General features: G+C 44.7%; 1 protein-coding gene across 1 annotated transcript in view; it reads right to left on the reverse strand.

The window, feature by feature from the left end:
* Positions 1-25805, reverse strand: part of LOC130115692 (noelin-like) — a 60738-nt gene that overhangs the window by 29171 nt on the left and 5762 nt on the right. The window contains exons 2-3 of the mRNA XM_056283475.1: positions 16022-16171; positions 14564-14719 (exon numbers count right to left, since the gene is read on the reverse strand). Coding sequence (XP_056139450.1) covers positions 14564-14719; positions 16022-16171 — 306 coding nt within the window. The remainder of the gene's footprint in view (positions 1-14563; positions 14720-16021; positions 16172-25805) is intronic.

The raw sequence follows: 25805 nt of genomic DNA on the forward strand, positions 1-25805 counted from the left end.
ACAAGATGTGATGTTATCTCGTGTGTATAATATGTAATGTTACCTCGTATGTACAAGATGTGATGTTATCTCGTATGCATAATATGTGATGTTACCTCGTATGTACAAGATGTGATGTTATCTCGTGTGTATAATATGTAATGTTACCTCGTATGTACAAGATGTAATGTTATCTCGTGTGTATAATATGTAATGTTACCTCGTATGTACAAGATGTGATGTTATCTCGTGTGTATAATATGTAATGTTACCTCGTATGTACAAGATGTAATGTTATCTCGTGTGTCTAATATGTAATGTTACCTCGTATGTACAAGATGTAATGTTATCTCGCGCGTATATTATGTAATATTATCTCGTATGTACAAGATGTGATGTTACCTCGTATGTACAAGATGTGATGTTATCTCGTTTGTATAATATGTAATGTTACCTCGTATATACAAGATGTGATGTTATCTCGTGTGTATAATATGTAATCTTACCTCGTATGTATAAGATGTATGTTATCTCGTGTGTATAATATTTAATGTTACCTCGTATGTACAAGATGTAATGTTATCTCGTGTGTATAATATGTAATGTTACCTCGTATGTACAAGATGTGATGTTATCTCGTGTGTATAATATGTAATGTTACCTCGTATGTACAAGATGTAATGTTATCTCGTGTGTCTAATATGTAATGTTACCTCGTATGTACAAGATGTGATGTTATCTCGTGTGTACAAGCAGCGTTGGGTAGGGACGTAATCAGACACTCATGGTTCGCTACCATTCACCATACTGGGTTCATGATACGATTTTCTTCCGGGTTTTTAAGAAAATGAGGTTGAAGACACATTTTGGCAGCACAATTTTTCCTTTATTTCTCAGAGAAGAAACTTCAAAATATTTTTTCTCTTATCTTTCATTTATCAAACTAATTCTTGTTTTATTAATGCGGTAGGGTATAAACTATGCAAAACAATTTCCTTTTCTTTGCAAAAGTAAAACTGAAGATATATTTTGTCTTAAATTAAAAAAAAAGAACTAAACTGAACTGAATCTTTAAACAAATCCCAAATCAGATAAATAAAGCAGTCTTTGCCCCTGTCCCCGGCTTGGAATGCACATCAGCGCATGGACATGTTCAGCTAGAAGCAGGTAGAAGCTGAGGCCTCTGCACACTGGCCCTCCTCCCCTTCTGCCGATTCGTGGGTCGCCACGACCGACCAGAGGAGGCGCTAGTGCAGCGATCAGGACACATACCCACATCCGACTTCCCATCCGCAGACGGTTAAGGTTAGGGTTAGGGATAGGGTTAGCCAGTCAGAGATAGAGTAGGGGAGGGTCTTCCCGGAATCCAGGTGAACGCTCTCTCAAGGAGTACTAGCCAATCAGAGGCAGAGTTCCCGGAAAACGGGTACGAAATAAATCACGCCAGCAGGCACAGCCAATTGTGTCTGTAGAGATGCATGTGTTACCTCCGTGTTACCTCTGACCAAGCCGGAGGTAACACGGGGATTCGAACCGCGGACCTCCGTGTTGGTGCCCTTCGTGCCTTGCTTAACACAGCTACTGACCGAGTGATGATGTCGAACGAGCGACCTCAAAACCACACCACGCCCTCTGCTGTTTAAAAAAAGAATATTGCAATTCATTTTTCATCTAACAGATTTGAATCGTCACACATTTGTGTCAGGAGTGTACTCTCTCATTAAGTGTCGCTACATCCCTACTTGAATTTGTCTCAGGCCTTGTTACACACTCTGATGAGATTCTAATTCTAGGTGATTTCAATATTCATCTGAATAAGGCTGCTGATCCTTTAAGTAAAGCCTTTCTGGCACTAGTTGATACTTTTGGGTTCACTCAGTTTGTTCAAGAGTCGACTCATTGCAGTGGTAACACCCTTGATTTGGTGTTATCTAAAGGAATAGCTGTTTCTGATCTGAATGTTTTACAAACCACATCTGCTGTGTCTGATCATTTTCTCATCAAATTTGAATCATTATTGGCCTGTCCAGTTAATGTCAGCACTGATGTAATTGCCACTCGCCATATTGGTCCCTCCACTGTAGCTGCATTTGGCCAGCAGCTGCCTGAAGTCTTGGTTCCTTTCACTGTGGTAAATGACTCTGTTGAAAATTTCACTAGTGACTTAAATGTGGCCCTCTCTAGTCTCCTCGATTCAGTTGCACCTCTCACTACCAGAGCTAGGCGACTAAAGAGGCCTACACCCTGGTTTAATGTTGAGACACGTGCTCTTAAGCGGACCTTCAGGAGACTGGAAAAAAATTGCGAAAATCAAAATTGGAAGTTTTTTACCTATCGTGGCACGAGTGTCTATTGAATTACAAGCGTGCTTTATCTACGGTAAAAACATCGTATCTCTCTCACTTAATAAATATTAATAAACATAACCCTAGATTTCTCTTTGACACTGTATCTAAACTTACTAAAAAGCAGTCGTCTATTAGCTGCTCACCATTCACAGCCCATGAATTTCTAGATTTTTTCTGCAATAAGGTTGATGAGATCTTAAACAAAATTAGTTCTTCAACTCCACCTACTCCTGCAGATCCTGTCATACTAAATTCATATCTACATAATGAGTCACTGACAGTTCCAGTTATTACAGCTTTTGAGACTATCTCTCTTGATACTTTGACTAAGTTTGTGTCAGCCTCTAAACCAACTGCTTGCCTACTTGATCCCTTACCAGCAAAACTTGTTAAAGACCTCTGGCCTTCTCTTGGACCAGGTTTGATTTGATTTGATTTGATTTACTTTTTGGAAATAAATAATATTAACAATTATGTTGAATAGATTTTTTTGAATTTGGGAATAATCTCAGATTGATGATCTTGAACAATGACAGAAGTGGAGTTGCTCAAGGTTGAAATGAAATGAATCAACGACAATGGGACATCAAATCACACAGTTACTCTGCTACATAACGCGTGCAGCTGAGAAATAATATTTCCCCAGCAAACTTCCCCAGACTGAGGAATAATATTTCCTCAGCAAACTTCACCAGACTGAGAAATAATATTTCCCATGCAAACTTTCCCAGACTGAGAAATAATATTTCACCAGCAAACTTTCTCAGACTGGGAAATAATAATTCCCCAGCAAACTTCCCCGACTGAGAAATAATATTTCCCATGCAAACTTTCCCAGACTGAGAAATAATATTTCACCAGCAAACCTTCCCAGACTGGGAAATAATATTTCCCCAGCAAACTTCCCCAGACTGAGAAATAATATTTCCCCAGCAAACTTTCCCAGACTGGGAAATACTATTTCCCCAGCAAACTTCCCCAGACCGAGAAATAATATTTCCCAAGCAAACTTTCCCAGACTGGGAAATAATATTTCCCCAGCAAACTTCCCCAGTCTGATAAATTATATTTCCCCAGCAAACCTTCCCAGACTAAGAGCTAATATTTCCCCAGCAAACTCTCTCAGACTGAGAAATATTTCCCTTCCAGACTTTCCCAGACTGAGAAATAATATTTATCCAGCAAACTTCCCAAGACTGAGAAATAATATTTCCCCGGCAAACTTCCCCAGACTGAGAAATAATATTGCCCATGCAAAAGTTCCCATACTGAGAAATAACATTTCCCCTGCAAACGTTCCTAGACTGAGAAATAATATTTCCCCTGCAAACTTCTGACTGAGAAATAATATTTCCCCTGCAAACGTTCCCAGACTGAGAAATAACATTTCTCATGGAAACCTCCCCAGACTGAGAAATAATATTTCCCCAGCAAACTTCCCCAGACTGAGAAGTAATATTTCCCCAGCAAACTTTCCCAGACTGAGAAATACTATTTCCCCATCAAACTTTCCCAGACTGGGAAATAATATTTCCCCAGCAAACTTCCCCGGCTGAGAAATAATATTTCCGCAGCAAACTTTCCCAGACTGAGAAATAATATTTCCCCAGCAAACCCTCCCAGACTGGGAAATAATATTTCCCCAGCAAACTTCTCCAGACTGAGAAATAATATTTCCCATGCAAACTTTCCCAGACTGGGAAATAATATTTCCCCAGCAAACTTCCCCAGTCTGAGAAATGATATTTCCCCAGCAAACGTTCCCAGACAGAGAAATAATATTTCCCCAGCAAACTTCCCCAGACTGAGAAATAATATTTCACTAGCAAACTTCCCCAGACTAACAAATAATATTTCCCCAGCAAAAGTCCCCAGACTGAGAAATAATATTTCCCATGCAAACTTTCCCAGACTGGGAAATCATATTTCCCCAGCAAACTTCCCCAGTCTGAGAAATTATATTTCCCCAGCAAACTTTCCCAGACTAAGAGCTAATATTTCCCCAGCAAACTCTCTCAGACTGAGAAATATTTCCCTTCCAGACTTTCCCAGACTGAGAAATAATATTTCTCCAGCAAACTTCCCCAGACTGAGAAATAATATTTCCCCAGCAAACTTCCCCAGACTGAGAAATAATATTGCCCCTGCAAAAGTTCCCAGACTGAGAAATAATATTTCCCCAGCAAACTTCCCCAGACTGAGAAATAATATTTCCCCAGCAAACGTTCCTAGACTGAGAAATAATATTTCCCCTGCAAACTTCTCAAGACTGAGAAATAATATTTCCTCTGCAAACTTCTCAGACTGAGAAATAATATTTCCCCTGCAAACGTTCACAGACTGAGAAATAATGTTTCCCCTGCAAACTTCGGCAGTCTGAGAAATAATATTTCCCCAGCAAACTTCCCCAGACTGAGCAATAATATTTCCCCAGCAAACGTTCCTAGACTGAGAAATAATATTTCCCCAGCCAACTTCCCCAGACTGAGAAATAATATTTCCTCTGCAAACTTCTCAGACTGAGAAATAATATTTTCCCAGCAGACGTTCCCAGACTGAACATCTTCACCGCCAATTATCTAGCTGGCTAATAACACTATGGTGTAAACAATTTCACACACGATGCAGGGACCACAACGCACAAACGGCTGTTCATTTCCATGCTTTACTAGGAACTCTTCTTCTGTTGGTTAAATCCAGACAACAGCAATATAGAATATAGGTGCCACCTAGTGGTTACTGGTAGAATAGCATCATCCATACATAACATCTCCTCACAACTAAAATATGTTGTACATCAACAATGCAAAAATCACTTCCCAGAACAAAGATTAAGTGACAAAGGCGTAATGTTATTTCCCAAAAGTACATTCAAAACATTGTTATTTTCCAGTATACATTCAGAACCCGTATTCGTTTCCCAATATTTTTAAACTCAAAAGTCTCAGTCTCTTTACCACATTATCAATGTGTTTACTCAGCAGAGTAATGTGCAGGTGGTTTAATATGTCTCACCGGATAGCGCGAGTGTCCAACAGTCTCCGCTATCTTAGTAGGTCCAGCACCAGCTGGTTCACTGGAGTGAGGTGTCTCCGTGGGCTCGATAGCCACTGGAACTGGATTAGTGTTCTCATCAGTGTGAGATGCAGGGGTACCGAGGTGACTTATAGTACCACCAGCACTACGTTGAGGTGACACAGGGAAGCTGGTAGGAAGGTGGACTGCAGAGCTGGCAGCGTCTACGTGTGCCTGCTCTGTTCGAGTCAACATCTGATCCACATGGCGTTTCCACACTCCCTGTGCTCCCACCTTGACCTCGTATGACACTGGTCCCGTTTGAGTCATTATAACTCCTTGTGTCCACTTTTCCTCCCCCTTCCGGTAATCACGAACAAGGACAGACTCACCGACTGCAAAGTGTCTGTCCTTGGAGTGTTGTTGACGGCATTGCTGCTGGGAGTCTTGAGAGCGATGAACAACCCCAGCCACACTGGGTTTGAGAAAGTCCAGTCGCGTGTGTAGCATGCGCCTTGTGAACAGCATAGCCGGCGGTTCCTTTGTCGTGGCGTGCGGGGTGTTGCGATACGTCAACAGGAATGTGTCGAGCCGCTGTTGCACTGGTGCAGTACCCCTGGAGGATTTGAGGGCATGTTTGAAAGTCTGTACAAAGCGCTCGGCCAGGCCGTTCATAGCAGGGTGATACGGCGCTGAGCAAATGTGCTTGACTCCATTGGCTTTCAGGAATGTGGCGAATTCCTCAGAACAGAACTGGGGTCCATTGTCGCTTACGAGAATGTGAGGAAAGCCGTGGCGACTGAAAAGGCCCCTCAGTACTGTGATGGTCTTGCTTGCTGTGGTGCTATCCATGATTTGCACCTCGGGCCATTTAGAATGAGCATCCACTACCACAAGATACATGTGTCCTTCAAATGGACCAGCAAAGTCCACGTGAATCCTTTCCCAAGGACTGGAAGGCCTCATCCATGGATGTAAAGGGGCAAGACTCGGTTCTCTCTGAATACGCTGGCATGAGTGGCAGGATTTGGCCTGGAGCTCGATCTGAGAGTCAATACCTGGCCACCAGACATACGACCGTGCCAAGCTTTTCATCCTCACTACCCCTGGGTGTGCTGTATGTAGCTCGTTGAGCACCCGGGGCCATAGCTTGGGTGGCACTACCACTCGTGTGCCCCACATGAGGCATCCCTGTTGGATTGTAAGGTCATTTTGACGAGTCAGGAAAAGAGACAGTTCAGTATCTGTGTTTTTTGTGCTTGGAAAATGTCCAGTAGTGACCATCTCTAGTACGTGAGACAGTGTAGGGTCAGATCTAGTGTTGTTTCGGATATCCGTGGTACTGATTGGTAGTGTGTCTAACTGTGACATGTAAAACACATCTACTGTGTCTATCTTGTCATCGTGAGTGTCCAGAAGAGGCAACCTTGACAGTCCATCTGCATTAGTATGTGCTGAAGCCTTACGATACTCTATAGTGTAATCATGCGCTGACAAGAGGAGCGCCCAGCGCTGCATGCGGGCTGCGGCTATCGACGGCATACTCCTCACTGGACTGAGAATGGAGGTCAGCGGGCGATGGTCTGTGAGTAGAGTGAACTTGTTACCATAGAGATACTAGTGAAACTTACGTACGCCAAAGACTATCCCCAGTGCCTCTCGCTCAATCTGGGCGTAGTTCTGCTCTGCTTTGCTGAGTGTTCTTGACGCGTAAGCGATAGGTTTCTCTACACCATCAGGCATTACGTGAGAGTACAGCCCCTACCCCGTAGGGTGAAGCGTCACAGGCTAGACGGAGGGGCAGCTCAGGGTTATAGTGGGTTAGCACCTTCTGAGATACCATGAGCTCTTTCACTTTTCGGAACGCTGCCTCACAAGCTGTAGTCCACTGCCATTTCTTCCCTTTGTGCAGCAGTGCGTTCAGTGGTTGCAGGATGGTTGCCAGGTCCGGGATGAAACGTCCATAGTCGTTTATCATTCCGAGGAGCGAGCGTAGTTGGCTAACATTGGTGGGCGCCGGTGCCTCCACAACAGCGCGTTCCTTCTCTGGCGACTTGTGGAGCCCGGCAGCATCGATGATATGACCTAGATACTCTACTGACTCCTGGAAAAACAGGCACTTATCCTTTTTGACATGGAGACCATACTCCTCCAGTCTCGTGAGAACGTCGTCCAGGGCTTTCAGGTGGGTCTCTTCATCTGGCCCACTAACCAGAATGTCATCGAGATAACAGTGCGTGAATAGCAATCCAACGAGCACTTGATCCATAGCCTTCTGGAACAACGCTGGTGCCGACGCAATACCGAAGGGCAAGCGGTTGTAGCAGAAAAGTCCTTTTTGTGTGGAAATAGTCAGTAGCTTCCTCGACTCCTCCACTACTTCCATCTGTAGGTATGCGTTTGACAAGTCCAGTTTACTGAAGCGTTGACCTCCAGCTAGCAATGCAAAGAGATCCTCAATGCGTGGAATAGGATACTTGTCCACACAGAGCGCTTGGTTGAGGATGCCTTTGAAATCACCACAAAGTCTCACCGTGCCATCCTTCTTGTTGACAGGAACTACGAGTGTGGCCCAGTCACTATGCTCCACTGATCACGCCAAGGTCAGTGAGGCGGGTCAGTTCAGCCTCTACTTTGGATCTCAGAGCATAGGGCACATTACGTGGTGGGCAGAATTTGGGTATGCTGTCAGGTTTAAGAGTCACTTCTCGCCTTAATGGTTTTCATTGAGCCCAACCCATCCGAGAACACAGCAGAATGCCGCTTCAGTACAGCATCTAAACTGTCTTTCTTTTCAAGTTGTACACCATACACAGTTTTTAAGTCTTTCCAGTTAAGCTTAATAGCTCTCAGCCACTCTCTACCAAATAGTGGCGCTGCATTCACTTTTACAACATACAATGGTAACTCAGCTGTTTGCTTATTCAGATTTACTTTCACATTAATAACCCCTTCTGGTAACAAAGGTTCACCTGTATACGTCCTAAGGACTACATCAGTAGGCTGCAATGGCACCTTTTTCATTGTACTTTTATACCATTCCCATGAAATTAAAGATACAGCAGCCCCTGTGTCTAATTCCATTTCCATTTTCTTACCATTTATTTCAGGTAACACAGATATACGTGAATATTTACCCTTACGAGACAGTGCATAACATGGCAATTCGTTTAGTGTCAGATTTAGTCCCTTCACTTGTACTTTCATTGTCACTGGCCTCCACACAATGCACTTTCTTCTTCTTCTTATCTCTCCCGCTGTGTTTGGATGCGTTGCTTTTGCCTTTAAACTCCGGTTTCCCTTCTCTGTATTTCCTCTCTCTGCCATAGTCATTCTTGGGTTTACTTTTACACATGCGACCAATGTGGCCTTTCCTGCCGCACTGATGGCAGTCTCTATCTTTATACCAACAGTCATCATCACTATGATTTGTCTTTCCACACCGCCTGCATTTGGCATGGGATGTTTGAGAGAGAACGGCATTTACCTTTAACGAGCCGCTCAACTGCTGTGCGTCACGCGCCACTGTTTCTGCTGAAACTGCATAAGTGACCGCTTTCTGAAAGGTCAAATTGTCCTCGGTCAACAGGCGCTTCTGAACCGTTTCACTTTTCAGTCCACAAACAAACCTGTCCCATAGTGTATCCTCTAAGTAGCCACCAAACTCACAATGCTCGGAAAGTCCTTTAAGTACAGCAACATACTGAGCCACCGACTCACCGTCCTCCTGATTCCTCTTGTGGAAACGGAATCTCTCTGCTATCACTATCGGTTTGGGGGCGAAATGTCCTTCAACACCTTTAAAATGTCACCATACGTCTTCTCCCCAGGCTTATCTGGAGCAATCCGACTGCGCAATAATCCGTAGGTCTTTGGCCCTATCACACTCAATAGAACCGGCACCTTCTTAGCATCCCTGATCTCATTAGCCAGGATATAATTCTCAAAACGCTCAATATGCGTTGCCCATTGTTCACCGGATTCCTCAAATGGTTCCATACCGCCAATAATTCCCGCCATGATGCGTCCTTCTGGTTCCTCTTCCCTTTTTTCTCCGCTGCTACTGCTCATCACCAGCTAGCAAGTCCAGTCAGTTGACTAGCACCATGCTAGCATTAGCTACAACTGCGTGGATGACTTCTTCCAAACAAGTAGAAAACTTCCCTTTTCACGGCTACTTTGGTGTCTAAAAGTTTCTACTCCACATCTCGTCGCCAATTTATATTATGTAGCTGGCTAATAACACTATGGTGTTAACAATTTCACACACGATGCAGGGACCACAACGCACATACGGCTGTTCATTTCCATGCTTTACTAGGAACTCTTCTTCTGTTGGTTACAACCCAGACAACAGCAATATAGAATACAGGTGCCACCTAGTGGTCACTGGTAGAATAGCATCATCCATACATAACACCACCAGTAACTATTCAGTCGCAGTTTTAACAACATCAGTTATGGTTTGATTCAGATATTTAGCACATAGTGGATGTAGAAGTTTTGTTATACTAGTCTGGTGCATTCCCAATTAGTTTGCCAGTCATGATTAAACATTCTCTCAATGCGAAAAATACATCACCAGAATCAACACGAAAAATGGAAAAAAGTCGATCAGTTTCACTGGCCATTTGCATTAGTCTTCATCATGAGACTTCTGTACTGACACATCGGCTGTTACATCTCACGTCACACTGACATTTAAGTGGATTGTTCTTTTTTGATGCTTTGCCGTTTTCGTGGCGTTTTTCTTTTTCAAAATTTAAAATTTAGCAAAAAACTCTTTTGTGTTCCAATGTTTATCAGCGACGGTCGTTGGGGGGGTTAGTTTCGATTTCATTATTCAGCGGTCATGAGTCGTTGGAGCCGTTAGTGACCGACTGTTGTTCTTGGAGGCTAGGCTTCTTGAGTCTCCTGGGTAGAGATGCAAGGACGGTATTGTAAGTGGGAGATAGGTGGTGTCGCAGACCTCCTCCTCTGTTGAGGGATCGTTGTTCCAGTTGTTGCTTGATTTCTCCTATGTATAGGTCAGTGCAATCCTCATTGCATTGTACAGCATACACCAGATTGCTTTTCTGGGTGTGTGGCACACGGTCTTTGGGATGAACCAGTCTTTGTCGCAGCATTCAAGTCAGGTAACTGTGAGGCCTACAGCGCAGCCAGATCCAACCTCAAAAAGGGCATCAGATCAGCCAAACATAAATATTCCCTAGGAATAGAGGACGACTTTTACAATAACTCTGATCCCCGGCGAATGTGGCAATGCATTCAGTCTATCACAGACTACAAAAGCTGCAATAGCGGTCCCACTGTCCATGATGCCTCCCTGCCAGACAAGCTAAATAATTTATATGCCCGCTTCGACAAGGACAATACTGACCCAGCCACAAAAATCCCCAGCCACCCAGAAAACCAGGTGCTCACTCTACCAGTTGCAGAGGTCAGAGAATCACTGCACAGAGTGAACACATGGAAGGCTGCCGGACCAGACGGCATACCGGGTCGGGTCCTCCAGGAATGTGCCGACCAGCTGGCTGAGGTCTTCACACCTATAGTTAACCTCTCACTGTCCCAATCCATAGTCCCAACATGCTTTAAGACCACCTCTATCATTCCTGTCCCCAAGAAACCAACATCCACATGTCTGAATGACTACCGACCCATAGCACTCACCCTCATTGCCATGAAGTGCTTTCAGAGACTGGTTCTGGATCACATCAAAAACATTACCCCCCCCCCCACATTCGACCCACATCAGTTTGCCTACCGTCCCAAAAGGTCTACTGAGGATGCCATTGCCACTGCCCTGCACTTTGCTCTGACCCACCTTGAACTTAACAACACATACATCCAGATGCTGTTTATAGATTACAGCTCTGCCTTCAACACTATCATCCCCGCCAAACTAACCACCAAACTCCTCTCCCTTGGCCTCAACCTCTCCCTCTGTAACTGGATGCTGGACTTCCTGACCAACAGACCTCAGTCTGTTAGGTTAGGTGCCCACACCTCCTCCACCCTGACCCTCAGCACAGGTGCCCCTCAAGGCTGTGTTCTGAGCCCCCTCCTTTCTCCCTCTTTACCCACGACTGCCTGCCAACTCACCCTTCAAATGTTATAGTTAAGTTTGCAGATGACACCACAGTCATTGGCTGTATCACCAACAGTGACGAGATGGCCTACAGGGACGAGATTGAGCACCTCACATCATGGTGTACTACCAACAATCCTGTCCTCAATCTGCAGAAGACGAAGGAGCTGATTGTGGACTTCAGGAGGTCTAGAAGCTGCAGCCACTCCCCCATACACATCAATGGGGTGGAAGTGGAGCGTGTTTCCAGCTTTAAATTCCTTGGAGTCCACATCAGCGAGGACCTTTAGTGGACATTAAACACCCAGGCCCTTGTGAAAAAGGCCCAACAACGCCTGCATTTCCTGAGGAGGCTGAAGAGCACCCGTCTACCCCCCAAAATTCTCACCAACTTCTACCACTGCTCCATAGAGAGCATCCTGACCATCTGCATCTCAGTGTGGTACGGCAACTGCACCTCAGTAGACCAGAAAGCTCTGCAGCGGGTCGTCAAGGCGGCCCAGCATATCACCGGTACCCAGCTCCCAGCCATACAAGACATTTATCACAAACGCTGCCTTCGAAGGGGTCTGAGCATCAGCAGAGATCCCACCCACCCCAACCATGGACTGTTCTCCCCCCTGCGCTCTGGGAGGCGCTACAGGAGCCTCAGAGCCCACACTACCAGGCTCAAAAACAGCTTCTTTCCACAAGCTGTTGCCCACCTGAACCTGGCTACCCACTGAATGTCTGTAGATATTTTTAAATATTTTATACTCCAGCTCTCTTTTAACTTATTTTTAGCTTTTGGTCTTCGTGTGTGTATATCTTATACTGTGTTTGCTGTGTTTGTGTGTGTCTGTCTTGCACTGTTTGGTGAAGCCACAGCCCTCATTTCATATTTAACATGTGCCTGCACATTGTTTTTAATGACAATAAACTGAATTGAATTGAACTGAATTGAATTTATAATGTATCATGCGTTATAATGTATCATGTTTTACAATTTACCATGTTTTATAATTTATCCTATTTTATAATGCATAATATTTTATACTGTATCATGTTTTACAATTTGTTAAATTACAGTCATGCTCACATCTGAAAAATGGCAAATCCAGAAAACACACACACACACACACACACACACACGCACGCACGCACGCACGCGCGAGCGCACGCACTAACAAACAAATCAAATCGATTTTATTTGTATAGCCCAATATCACAAATTACAAATTTGCCTCAGTGGGCTTAACAGCAACACAACATCCTGTCCTTAGACCCTCTCATGGGATAAGGAAAAACTCCCTAAAACCACTTTAACAGGGAGAAAAAGTAGGAAGACACCTCAGGGAGAGCAACAGAGGAGGATCTCTCTCCCAAGATGGACAGCGTGCAATGGATGTTGTGTTCACACAATTTACATAATACAACATTGAAAGAGGATAACACAATTATAATGGACATGACATTTATGAAGAACATGATGCACAAAAGAAAACAAATTCTTTTGTATTTGTTTAAGTGGGAGAGTACTGCTGGCGTTGTGTGGCTGCCGCTTCTCCCTCTCGTAGCCCCCCTTCCCATCCACCCCTGTATGTCTGTGTCATGTTTATCTAGTGTCTTGTTTCACCCTGTTTATTGTAAAGCCATTTTGAGTGTTAGAAAAGTGCTATATAAGATTGACTTATTATTATCATTATTGTTATTATTATTATTATTATTATTATTATTTAAATGACAGTGGGTAAATCTCTGGACTGTTCAGCCTCCATCTGACAGCAGTAGATGTTATTACTGCTTTCATCTATTACGCTGATCATGATAACATTTTTAGCTTTATTACCCAATACTATTCACATTTTAGGAAATTTTACATGTTACTTAATCATATAACGTATTGGTGCATGCTCAATAATCCAGGTTAGGAAATCACAGAAAGTGAAAAGTTTTATTCTCTCATAACAAACAGGTACAATAAAAGTGACTTTTAGGAAAACACCAAAACTTGACAATTATCATTGAATGTAACGATGTACAAACTGCAAACAATTTTGGATTATTTCCTTGAATTTTCTCACTTTTACTCACTTGTAGATAATCCCAGCTAAAGTGCTATCCTACACGCTCCAGTGCATACCATCCATGAAAGTGTTGATCACTCAATTAATAAGGGTTAAGGTTAAGTAGCAGTTAGTGACCAGTCTCATTGTGTCATCCAATGAAATCAATCCTGTTTGTAACTACTGCATGAAGTGGTTTGCACTTCTGTAGTTTGGGGGGAAAATGCGTTCCAGTTAGTGTATCCATGTTAGCTAGTGTGCAATCTTAGTTAGCTAATGCTGTTGTACTATCCTAGTTTGTGTACTATATCAGTGCACTAGTTTGCTATCCTAGATAGCTAGTCTGTTATCCCAGTTAGCTAGATTGCTAGCCTAGTTAGTTAGTCTGTTATCCCAGTTAGCTAGATTGCTATCCTATTTAGCTAGTCTGTTATCCCAGTTAGCTAGTTTGCTATCCTAGTTAGCTAGTCTGTTATCCCAGTTAGCTAGATTGCTAGCCTAGTTAGTTAGTCTGTTATCCCAGTTAGCTGGTTTGCTATCCTAGATGGCTAGTCTGTTATCGCAGTTTACTAGATTGCTATCCTAGTAAGCTAGTCTGTTACCCCATTTAGCTAGATTGCTACCCTAGTTAGCTAGTCTGTTATCCCTGTTAGCTAGTTTCAGTTAGCTAGTCTGTTATCCTAATGATCTAGTCCGCTATCCCAGTCAGCTAGATTGCTATCCTAGTTAGCTAGTCTGTTATCCCACTTAGCTAGAATGCTATCCTAGTTAGCTGGTCTGTTATCCCAGTTAGCTAGATTGCTATCTTAGATATTGCACAGCGGTTTTTACCTGAACTGGTTCTTCAATTCAACCTACCACAGGTTGGGCTGAGTGGTTGTGATCTGACATGTTAAGCGTTGGTCTGAACGCCTTCTGATTGGTTGATTGGTTAGTGAATGAAAACTAGCAATATGTTCTTTTGATTGATTGGTTAGTGACTGGTATATTTGCTTAATCTCGTTTTGATTGGGAAGATTGCGACTGAAATTTCCAGCATTTCCAAGTTTGATTGATTGGTCAGAGAATGCCTTGTGGGTTTTTACCTTATATTGCCTGGCAATGTTGCTTTCATGTCCTTCCTCCACTTGTTTAAATTTGCTCTCCAGCCCCCTAAGTTGAACCTCCATTCTCTCAACATAGTGCAGGTCTCTCTGAGTCCGCTGATCCAGAACCTCAATGGACTGACTCATATTCTGAACCTAAGAAGGGACAGGACAAATTAGCTGTAGTGATGATAGCAGTAGTAGTGCCAAAAGTAATACAACCATTATCAGCATCAGTAGGAGTAGTACTAACAAAATGAGTGGTTGCAGCTGTGATACTAGTAGTTATGAGCAGCAATCAGTAGATGTAGCAGATGCTATGTTAGTAGTAGTAGGGGCTTTGACTCTAGTATTTATAGCAGTGGTAGTATTAGATCAGTAGACACAGTAGATGATATGTTAGTAGTAGTAGGGGCTTTGACTCTAGCATTTATAGCAGTGGTAGTATTAGATCAGTAGACACAGTAGATGCTATGTTAGTAGTAGTAGGGGCTTTGACTCTAGTATTTATAGCTGTGGTAGTATTAGATCAGTAGACACAGTAGATGCTATGTTAGTAGTAGTAGGGGTTTTGACTCTAGTATTTATAGCAGTGGTAGTATTAGATCAGTAGACACAGTAGATGCTATGTTAGTAGTAGTAGGGGCTTTGACTCTAGTATTTATAGCAGTGGTAGTGTTAGATCAGTAGACACAGTAGATGCTATGTTAGTAGTAGTAGGGGCTTTGACTCTAGTATTTATAGCAGTGGTAGTATTAGATCAGTAGACACAGTAGATGATATTGTAGCGAATTCGGGGGACAACGCAACCACAGGAACTGCCGCGGCCGGGAAGCGAACCCGTATCGCCCGCACCGCAGGAGACATCGCTAACCGCTCGACTAAAGGATCAGACCCGCGAGTCAGCGGCCAGCGTGTCTTCTAATCCATGCACGTTACAATATGTTAGTAGTAATGGGGGCTTTGACTCTAGAATCTATATCAGTGGTAGTATTAGATCAGTAGACACAGTAGATGCTATGTTAGTAGTAGTAGGGGCTGTGACTCTAGTATTTATAGCAGTGGTAGTATTAGATCAGTAGACACAGTAGATGCTATGTTAGTAATAGTAGGGGCTTTGACTCTAGTATTTATAGCAGTGGTAGCATTAGATCAGTCCACACAGTAGATGCTATGTTAGTAGTAGTAGGGGCTTTGACTCTAGTATTTATAGCAGTGGTAGTATTAGATCAGTAGACATAGTAGATGCTATGTTAGTAGTAGTACGGGACTCTAGTATTTATAGCAGTGGTAGTCATAGTACTAGTTTAAGCAGTAGTATTATATTTTTCCAACAGTAAACATAGATACTACAGTTATAGTAGCATCTGCAGCGGTGATAGATGTAGTTAGAGTAGTAGTAGTCATAGAGTAATAGTAGTAGTATTGGTAGTATTATTAATAGTATTATTACAGTACCTTCTCCAGGAGCTGGCGTAGCTGTTTAGTCCTGGCATCTCTGGAGCAGACCGTCTGTTGCGGAGCCACCACGGTACAAACACAGCGCCCCTCCGTGTCCTGGGCTGAACTATACACCTGCCAGCCTTCCTCTGGCTGGGCTGGCCACACCTACAGACAGACACACACACACAGACACACACAGACACACACACACACACACACACACACACACACACACACACACACACACACACACACACACACACACACACACACACACACACACACACACACACACACACACACACACAGAAAGACAGACAGGCACAAAGATAGACACACAGACAGCAGACATACAGACAGACACACAGACACAGAAAGACAGACAGAAAGACGGCCAGACAGACAGACAGGCGAGCAGAAAGATAGAGATAAATGGACAGATGAACATCAGATTTAGATGTACATAAGGAGCTATGGCAGCTGTCATACCTTGGAATCTTTTTTTTCTTTCTTTTTTAAGTAAAACAAAAAAAAGTATTGTTATTTCACTCATATTGCCTCAAATGGATAATGTGTGCGGGTGTCCGGGTACGATGGTGGTCTAGTCTTGTTCCAAACAGATGTTCCTGCTTATGTCATGTGTAATCTACTATCATATGGTATATTTATATCATGTGTAATATGCTATCATATGGTATATTTATATTATGTGTAATCTACTATCATATGGTATATTTATATCATGTATAATCTAGTATTACATGGATATGTTTATATCATGTATAATCTAGTATCATATGGTATATTTATATCATGTGTAATATACTATCATATGGATATGTTCATATCATGTATAATCTACTATCATATGGATGTATTTATATCATGTATAATCTACTATCATATGGATATGTTTATATAATGGAAAATCTACTATCATATGGATATATTTATATCATGTATAATGTAGTATCATATGGACATATTTATAACATGTATAATGTAGTATCACATGGATAGATTTATTTCATGTATAATATAGCATCATATAGATATATTATATCGTGCATAATCTGCTATCATATGGATATATTTATATCATGTGTCATCTCCTATCATATGGATATGTTTATATCATTCATAATCTACTATCATATGGATATATTTATATCATGTGTAATCTCCTATCATATGGATGTATTTATATCATGTATAATCTACTATCATATGGATAAATATATATCATGTGTAATCTCCTATCATACGAATATATGTATATCATGTATAATCTACTATCATATGGATATGTTTATATCATTCATAATCTACTATCATATGGATGTATTTATATCATGTATAATCTACTATCATATGGATAAATATATATCATGTGTAATCTCCTATCATACGAATATATGTATATCATGTATAATCTACTATCATATGGATATGTTTATATCATGTATAATCTACTATCATATGGATGTATTTATATCATATATAATCTGCTATCATATGGATATATTTATATAATGGATAATCTACTATAATATGGATATATTTATATCATGTATAATCTTCTATCATATGTATATATTTATGTTGTCACGTATCAGGAAAGAACCCAAAAGCAGACGGGACAACCAGGTAAGGGAAGAATCAAGTCTTTATTGAAGTAACCGATCTCAGGAGTAGAGCAGGAGTTGGCTCAGTGGCAGGTAGGCAGGCAGGCAGAAGTCCATGAAAGGCGACGTTCCAGCGAAGACTGGTCCACAGTGGAGGCCTTTTAAGGGTGATGATCGCTTTGATGTCAAGGGAGAGCGGCTGACTGCTTTGATGGCCAGCTGGTGTACCGGGGTGAAGGGGGGGGGGGGGTCAGCAGGTGTCAAGGGCGATCTCTTTGATGTCAAGGGCGAGAGGCTGTGACAGTACCCCCCCTCCGAGGGGCGCCACCAGGCGACCTACCAGACCCGTCAGGGTGCGTCCTGTGGAAGTCCTGGATGAGATTCGCATCCAGGACCAGGCGGCGAGGGACCCAACACCTCTCCTCCGGGCCATATCCCTCCCAGTCAACGAGATACTGCAGGCCGCGACCGCGGCGACTAGAGTCTAGGAAACGATGAACGGTGTAAACCGGATGATTGTTGATCATACGAGGAGGTGGGGGCGGGGGGGCCGGAGGAACTAGATGGCTGGTTGAGACAGGTTTGAGGCAGGACACATGGAAGGAAGGGTGAACCCGGAGAGTGCGGGGCAGCTTCAAACGGACCACAGAGGGGTTAATGACTTTGACAATGGGAAAGGCACCAATATACCTGGGGGACAGTTTCTTAGCGTCCGATTTCAAGGGTAGGTCCTTGGTAGAGAGCCATACCTGGTCACCGGGGGAGTAGTCCAGAGCAGGGGTGCGATGACGATCCGCCAAGCGCTGGTAACGGCCGGAGGTCCTGAGCAGTGCAGCACGGGCTCGCCGCCAGGTCCGACGGCACCGACGGACATGGGCCTGGACAGACGGAACCGGAACGTCTACCTCTTGAAAAGGAAAAAGGGGAGGCTGATAGCCGTCAAGGCATTGAAAAGGGGACAACCCAGTAGCAGACGATGGCAAGGTGTTATGAGCATATTCTACCCAAGGAAGTTGTGAGGACCAAGAGGATGGGTTGGCAGACACCAGACAGTGGAGAACAGTCTCCAATGCCTGGTTGGCCCTCTCGGCCTGGCCGTTGGTCTGAGGATGGAACCCCGATGACAGCCTGACGGTGGCACCGATGGCAGAGCAGAAAGCCTTCCAGACAGCAGAAGTGAACTGGGGGCCACGGTCAGACACAATATCACGGGGAAGACCGTGGACCCGGAAAACCTCCCTGACCAGCAGATCCGCAGTCTCTCGGGCCGAAGGCAGTCTAGATAAGGGCAATAAGTGAACAAATTTACTGAAGCGATCAACAACAGTCAGTACAACGGTGTTACCGTCGGAGGCGGGCATGCCAGAGACGAAATCCAAGGAGAGATGCAACCAGGGACGGTGTGGAACAGGCAGGGGGCGCAGCAGACCGGCACTGGCCCGAGTGGAGGGCTTATTCTGGGCACAAACAGGACAGGCAGAAACAAAAGACCCAGTGTCCTCCGTCATGGAAGGCCACCAGAACCGCCTACGGAGGAAGGCTAGGGTCCGGGTTACTCCAGGATGGCAGGTAAGCTTGGAAGAGTGAGCCCACTGCAACACACTAGATTTAACAGCATCTGGAACAAACAAGCGCCCAAGGGGGACCGTTACCTGGGTCAGGCTGAGTCTGTTGTGCTGCCATGACCTCCCTTTCAATGTTCCAGGTGACAGCCGCAGCCGCAACCACACAGGTAGAGGGAACGATGGTGTCAGGTTGGAGCTTGGGCTCAGACTCCTCCCCATGCACACGAGACGGAGCATCGGGCTTGGCATTCCTGGAGCCAGGTCTGTACGTCAAAGAAAAATTAAAACGACCTAAAAAGAGTGCCCACCTGGCTTGGCGCGCGGTGAGTCGCTTTGCTGACTGGATGTATTCCAGGTTCTTATGGTCAGTCCACACTATAAAAGGAAGCTCAGACCCCTCCAGAAAATGTCGCCATTCCTCCAGTGCCAATTTCACCGCCAGGAGCTCACGATTCCCCACATCATAGTTCCTTTCAGCTGGGGAGAGACGGCGAGACAGGAAGGCATAGGGGTGTGTCTTGCCATCCTCACTGGAGCGCCGAGAAAGGACCGCCCCCACCCCAATCTCAGAGGCGTCCACTTCTACAACGAACTGCTTGGTTGGTTCTGGCTGGATGAGGATAGGAGCTGTGGTGAAGCGGTGCTTGAGGGCTTGGAAAGCTGCCTCTGCTACAGGGGTCCACAGGAACTGTCTGGAGGTGGAGGTAAGGGCGGTTAGTGGGGCCGCAACGCGGCTGTAATTGCGGATGAACTGTCTGTAGAAGTTGGCAAACCCAAGAAACCTCTGAAGCTGCTTACGGCTGGTCGGGCTTGGCACTCAAGAACCGCTCTGACCTTGGCGGGGTCCATTCTCACCTGCCCATCGGCCACGGTGTAGCCCAGGAAGGTGACTGAAGGGGCATGGAATTCGCACTTCTCTGCTTTTACGAAAAGGTGTTTCTCCAGAAGCCATTGAAGGACTTGGCGGACGTGCAGGACATGCTCTGACAGGTCTCTGGAAAAAATCAGGATATCATCCAGGTAAACACAAATGAAACGATCCAACATGTCACGTAGGCCGTCATTGACCAGACTCTGGAAGACAGCTGGGGCATTAGTGAGACCAAACGGCATCACCAGATATTCAAGATGCCCCAGGGGGGTGTTGAAGGCAGTCTTCCATTCATCTCCGTCTCGAACCCGGACCAGATGGTAAGCATTGCGGAGGTCTAGTTTAGTGAACACTGTGGCTCCCTGGAGAGAATCAAAAGCAGAAGTCATGAGGGGCAGAGGGTACTTATTCTTGACTGTGATGTTATTGAGGCCTCTATAGTCAATACACGGCTGAAGGGTTTTGTCCTTCTTGACCAAAATAAATAACCCCGCACCAAGGGGTGATGATGACGGGCGAATAAGACCAGCCGCCAAGGAGTCCTTGATGTACCGCTCCATTGACTCCCGCTCAGACTTCGAGAGGCTATATAGACGACTGCTGGGGAGGGGAGCGCCCGGCAGCAGGTCAATAGCGCAATCATAGGGGCGATGAGGAGGCAGGGAGAGAGCTTGCTGCTTGTTGAACACGGCTCGGAGGTCATGGTACTCTGGAGGCACCAGTGACAGGTCAGAAATCTCAGAGCTTGACACCTGACAGGGGACAGACTGAGGCAGAGCAGACTGGAGGCATATGGCATGACAGACGGGACTCCAACTTGAAATTCTGGCTGATGACCAATCAATATTGGGACTACGCTTAACCAGCCAGGGATGACCAAGTATAATGGGAACAAATGGAGAATTGATAACGAAAAAACTTAACTCCTCTTGATGGTTCCCCGACAACAGGAGACGCACAGGCTCGGTCTTAGAGGTTATCTGGGCCAGGAGACGTTCATCCATGGCATTAGCTTCAAGAGGCTGGTCCAGACTCACAGTGGCACGACCCTAATTTCTTCACAACACCTGCATCCAAAAAGCTTTCATCAGCTCCAGAGTCAATGAAAGCCAAAAGTTTAGTGGACTGACCTTTAAAACTGATGGTAGCTTGCAACTGGATACGTGGACGAGGAGACAGAGGGCAGACAGTTGGGCTCACGAGGATCCTCCTCCTCCCTCGTCAGCCTGCTAGTTTGACGGACGGTGAGGGCAGGAGCCGAGAAAGTGACCAGGCTGACCACAATACAAGCAGCTGTTCTCGGTGTTGCGGCGTTGACGCTCCTCCGGGTTGAGCCGGAAGCGGCCGAGTTGCATCGGCTCCGAAGCTGGGGAAGAGTCACGTCTCGGGCTTTCTCGGAGGACACCAGCCTCAGTCGAGCGAGCTCGGCCCCCAGAGTTTGGAGGTGTGGCCCGTGGAAAGCTGCCGTGACCCGGAAAGCGGCGCGTCCTCTCTCTCCTCCGCTCCCGGAGACGGTTGTCCACACGAATGGCCAGGGTAACCAATTCCTCCAACCCTCCAGGCTCGGGGTAGGAAACCAATTCGTCCTTTATGGATTCGCTTAGACCGTTGGAAAAGCCGGCCTGGAGGGACTCGTTGTTCCATCCGCTCTCCGCTGATAGTGTACGGAACTCAGCTGAGTAGTCAGCGACGCTGCGGGAACCCTGGCGGAGAGAGGTCAGTCTTTTTGACGCATCCTTTCCCCGCACGGGATGATCAAAAACCTGGTGAAAAGCAGTGGTGAACACAGCGTAGGATGAGGAAGTGGAGGCCCGCATCTCCCACACCGCTGTAGCCCAATCCAGGGCGCTTCCCCGGAGAAGACCCATGATGTAAGCGACTTTGGCTCCATCCGTGGAATATGACTGGGGCTGCTGGTTAAACACAATCTCACACTGCATCAAAAAAGGGCGACAAAGTCCAAAATCTCCATCATACTTATCGGGCGGGGCGACCCATGGTTCCTTGGCCGAAGTTGATGGCGCTGAGGGTGGCGGAGCTGGAGGGCCGGGTCCCGGGCTAGCAGAGGCACCAAGTTGGGTCTGGATCCCGGAGATCTTTGAGCCGAGCTCATGGAGGGCGTCAGCCATCTCCTGTAGCACCTGGCTGTGCTGGCCGAGGACCGATTCCTGGTTGGCTACAGCCTGGCAGACTGTGGCCAGGTCTGTGGTGGAATGGTCTGCTGGGTCCATAGTGGCTTGAACGTACTGTCACGTATCAGGAAAGAACCCAAAAGCAGACGGGACAACCAGGTAAGGGAAGAATCAAGTCTTTAATAAAGTAACCAATCTCAGGGGTAGAGCAGGAGTTGGCTCAGTGGCAGGTAGGCAGGCAGGCAGAAGTCCATGAATGGCGACGTTCCAGCGAAGACTGGTCCACAGTGGAGGCCTTTTAAGGGTGATGATCGCTTTGATGTCAAGGGAGAGCGGCTGACTGCTTTGATGGCCAGCTGGTGTACCGGGGTGAAGGGGGGGGGGTCAGCAGGTGTCAAGGGCGATCGCTTTGATGTCAAGGGAGAGAGGCTGATTGCTTTGAAGTCAAGGGAGAGAGGGCGTGACCAGCTGGTGTACCGGGGGTGAAAAAAGGGGGGTCAGCAGGTGTCAGGGGCGATCGCTTTGATGTCAAGGGCAAGAGGCTGTGACACATGTACAATCTATTATCATATGGATGTATTTATTTCATGTACAATCTACTATCATATGGTATATTTATATCATGTATAATCTATTTTCATATGGATATATGTCATGTATAATCTATTATCTCTCTCACACACACACACACACATATATATATATATATATATATATATATATATATATATATATATATATATGTGTGTGTGTGTGTGTGTGTGTGTGTGTGTGTGTTTGTTATGTGTAACATACTATGATATGGATAAATTTCATGTATGATCTACTATCATATGGATATATATATATAATATTTATATCATGTATAATGTAGTATCACATGATTAGATTTATTTCATATATAATCTACTGTCGTGGATATATCTATATCATGTATAATCTACTATCATATGGTATATTTATATCATGTGTAATCTACTATCATATGTGTAGCCCGTGAAATTAGATACCACATAGGACACAATTACTTCCGGGGTTGCATAAATTGCATAAATTCCTGTGTCTTTCGAGCAAACAGCTCATAAATGTTCACAGATGTGGCAAGTTTAACAGAAAAGATTTTAAAAGGAAAATAATAAATACAAAATACAAAATACGGGTCAAAATACGGCAGTGGACTATGTATGTTAAACAGGGTTTAACAAAGACATGTGGAACTTCCTGAAGATAGCGCAACTTCTCACTCTGTCAGTTACCTTTAAACAGAATGAAAATGCATATAAAACCTTTACATTTCCCTTACTACCCAAATACAATGGCATGGTGTGGCTTTATGCACGCCAACATTACCTTGTCATGCCTGCAATGGCGAACAGTGGTCGACGGCTCGCGCCCAAAATCAACGAACATCAACTCCAGTAGCGTCTAAATCAAACCATCTTGTCAAATTACCGACATAAAATATTGTTTGGAATAATGTTACAGGTATATTTCACAAGATATTTACCCCTACTTACTACGGAGTCAGAGCACCGTCACACCGCAATCTTCAGGTGCTTCGAAAAGAAAAAAAGAAATAATACCCAAGATGTACTTGGATAACTTGTAGAAAGAGTACCCAAGATGCACTTGGATGACTTGCACGGAGTTACAATAAAAGTCCGCAACACTGCCACTTACTGGTCAAAACATGCAATGACAACCAAAACTATAAAAAATATACTCACAATCTGCTTCACAATTTAAATACATCAAATGACATTTTACATGGCTTGGCAGTGTAACAATTACATATATTAACAGTTAAACTATACTAAATTTGAGTGGAAAATCATTTAACATATTTAACAGATTTACCACCTGGCTACATACTCCCCTGCAAATATAGTCAACGTCCTCGGTGACTACGAAACATGAACTGACTCAAATACTCCCTGCAAGGCCTTTTCAAAGAGAGCAGCACCCAGGCTTGTAAAAACCTTAGAGACCATGTCTGTGCTGACTGAGACTGCATTACAGGCTGACTTTGGCAGATGAAATGGGTCTGAATGAGATCCAGCCATTTCCCGATTGCTTTTCCTAATGGCAGGTTTAGGTGCATAGGTTCTACGTGCTGCTCCACCAGCATCATCTGTTAGCGCGGGCCTGTCCCTGTTTTCAATAATGGGCAAGTCACTGTCGCAAATGTCTGGATGCACATCATTAACACATTCTGTTTCTGTGCCACAATTTCTCATATCTGAATAACCTTCCTCAGGTCCTTCACCGTCACTCTCATCTGTGGGTGCTGTCACATGTAAACTAACACTTTCTGCTGCAAGAGGCAGGTTAGGTACTTGCACAAGCCGGCGAGGGATGACTTCCTCAACAATAACAAAATCAGCCTTAGGTGACTCAGGCTCATCCTCAGCTACAGACTGTGTAGTGGTCTGTAATCTAGTTCTAGTTCTTGGTTTGGGAACTGGTTTTGCACAAGGTCGCAACTCTGACCTATGAACTCTTTTAATGGGACCTCCCTCAAAAGGTTCAACAGTGTGTGTGGTACCCTGGATGTCAACTACCTTGTAGACTGTTGAGGTCCATGTGTCCTTAATCTTATGTCTACCTGGGGGTCTGTGATGTAGGAAAACCAACTGACCAATATCCACAGGAGGACAATACACCTTCTCATTTTGCAGTGAGATCCTCTCAGCTGCCTTCTGCTCTGAGTACTCTCTGGCTCTCTCATGTGCCTGTCTGAGTCTCTCCTGATGAACAGACAACCAATCCTGTTTCCTGTCTGACACACACTCACGCCCTAATAAAGCATCTACTGGGAGATGTGGCTGTAGCCCGAAAAGCAAAGTATAAGGCGAGTACCCTGTGGTGGAATGAAGAGTGACATTATAGGCATATACTACTTCAGACAGATGCTCTGGCCAACGCTTTTTTTTCTCTGGTGGGAGTGTCCTTAACAAGTCATGGAGTGTGCGATTGTATCTTTCACACTGACCGTTTCCCTGTGGCCTGTAGGGAGTTGTCCGTGTCTTTTTAACCCCATAGAGTTTGCACAGCTCTGCTATAATTTCACTCTCGAAATTTCGACCTTGGTCTGAGTGCAGTCTCTCTGGGACCCCATATTTCATGGACCATTCCCTGAGCAATAATTTAGCTGTAGTGTCAGCCTTCTGGTCTTTGGTAGCATACGCTTGTGTGAACTTTGTAAACACATCGGTCACAACAAGGACATTTTCACGGCCATCTGAAGCTGCCTCCAACACTGTAAAATCAACAGCCACCACTTCTAGAGGTCTGGAGGCCAGGAATGCTTTGAACTGGAGCATGGATTTTTGGCTGAGGCATCTTGGTCAAAATGCACCGCTCGCAGTTTTTAACCCAGCTTTCAACATCCTCGCATAGCCCTACCCAAAAAACACCTCCCTCTTGGCAAGTTTACAGTGCGCTCTATGCCCTGATGTCCCATGTTGTTATGTACATTTTCTAGAACTTGGTCCCTCAAACAACTAGGCACGAGTAACTGCTACACTTCTCCATGATGTGGGTCTGTGATAACCCTGTACAACAACCCTTCTCGTTGTTGTATGCATCTCCATTGTTACAACAATC

The sequence above is a fragment of the Lampris incognitus genome, chromosome 1 (genome assembly GCF_029633865.1).
Source record: "Lampris incognitus isolate fLamInc1 chromosome 1, fLamInc1.hap2, whole genome shotgun sequence".
NCBI classification, from domain to species: Eukaryota; Metazoa; Chordata; class Actinopteri; order Lampriformes; family Lampridae; genus Lampris; species Lampris incognitus.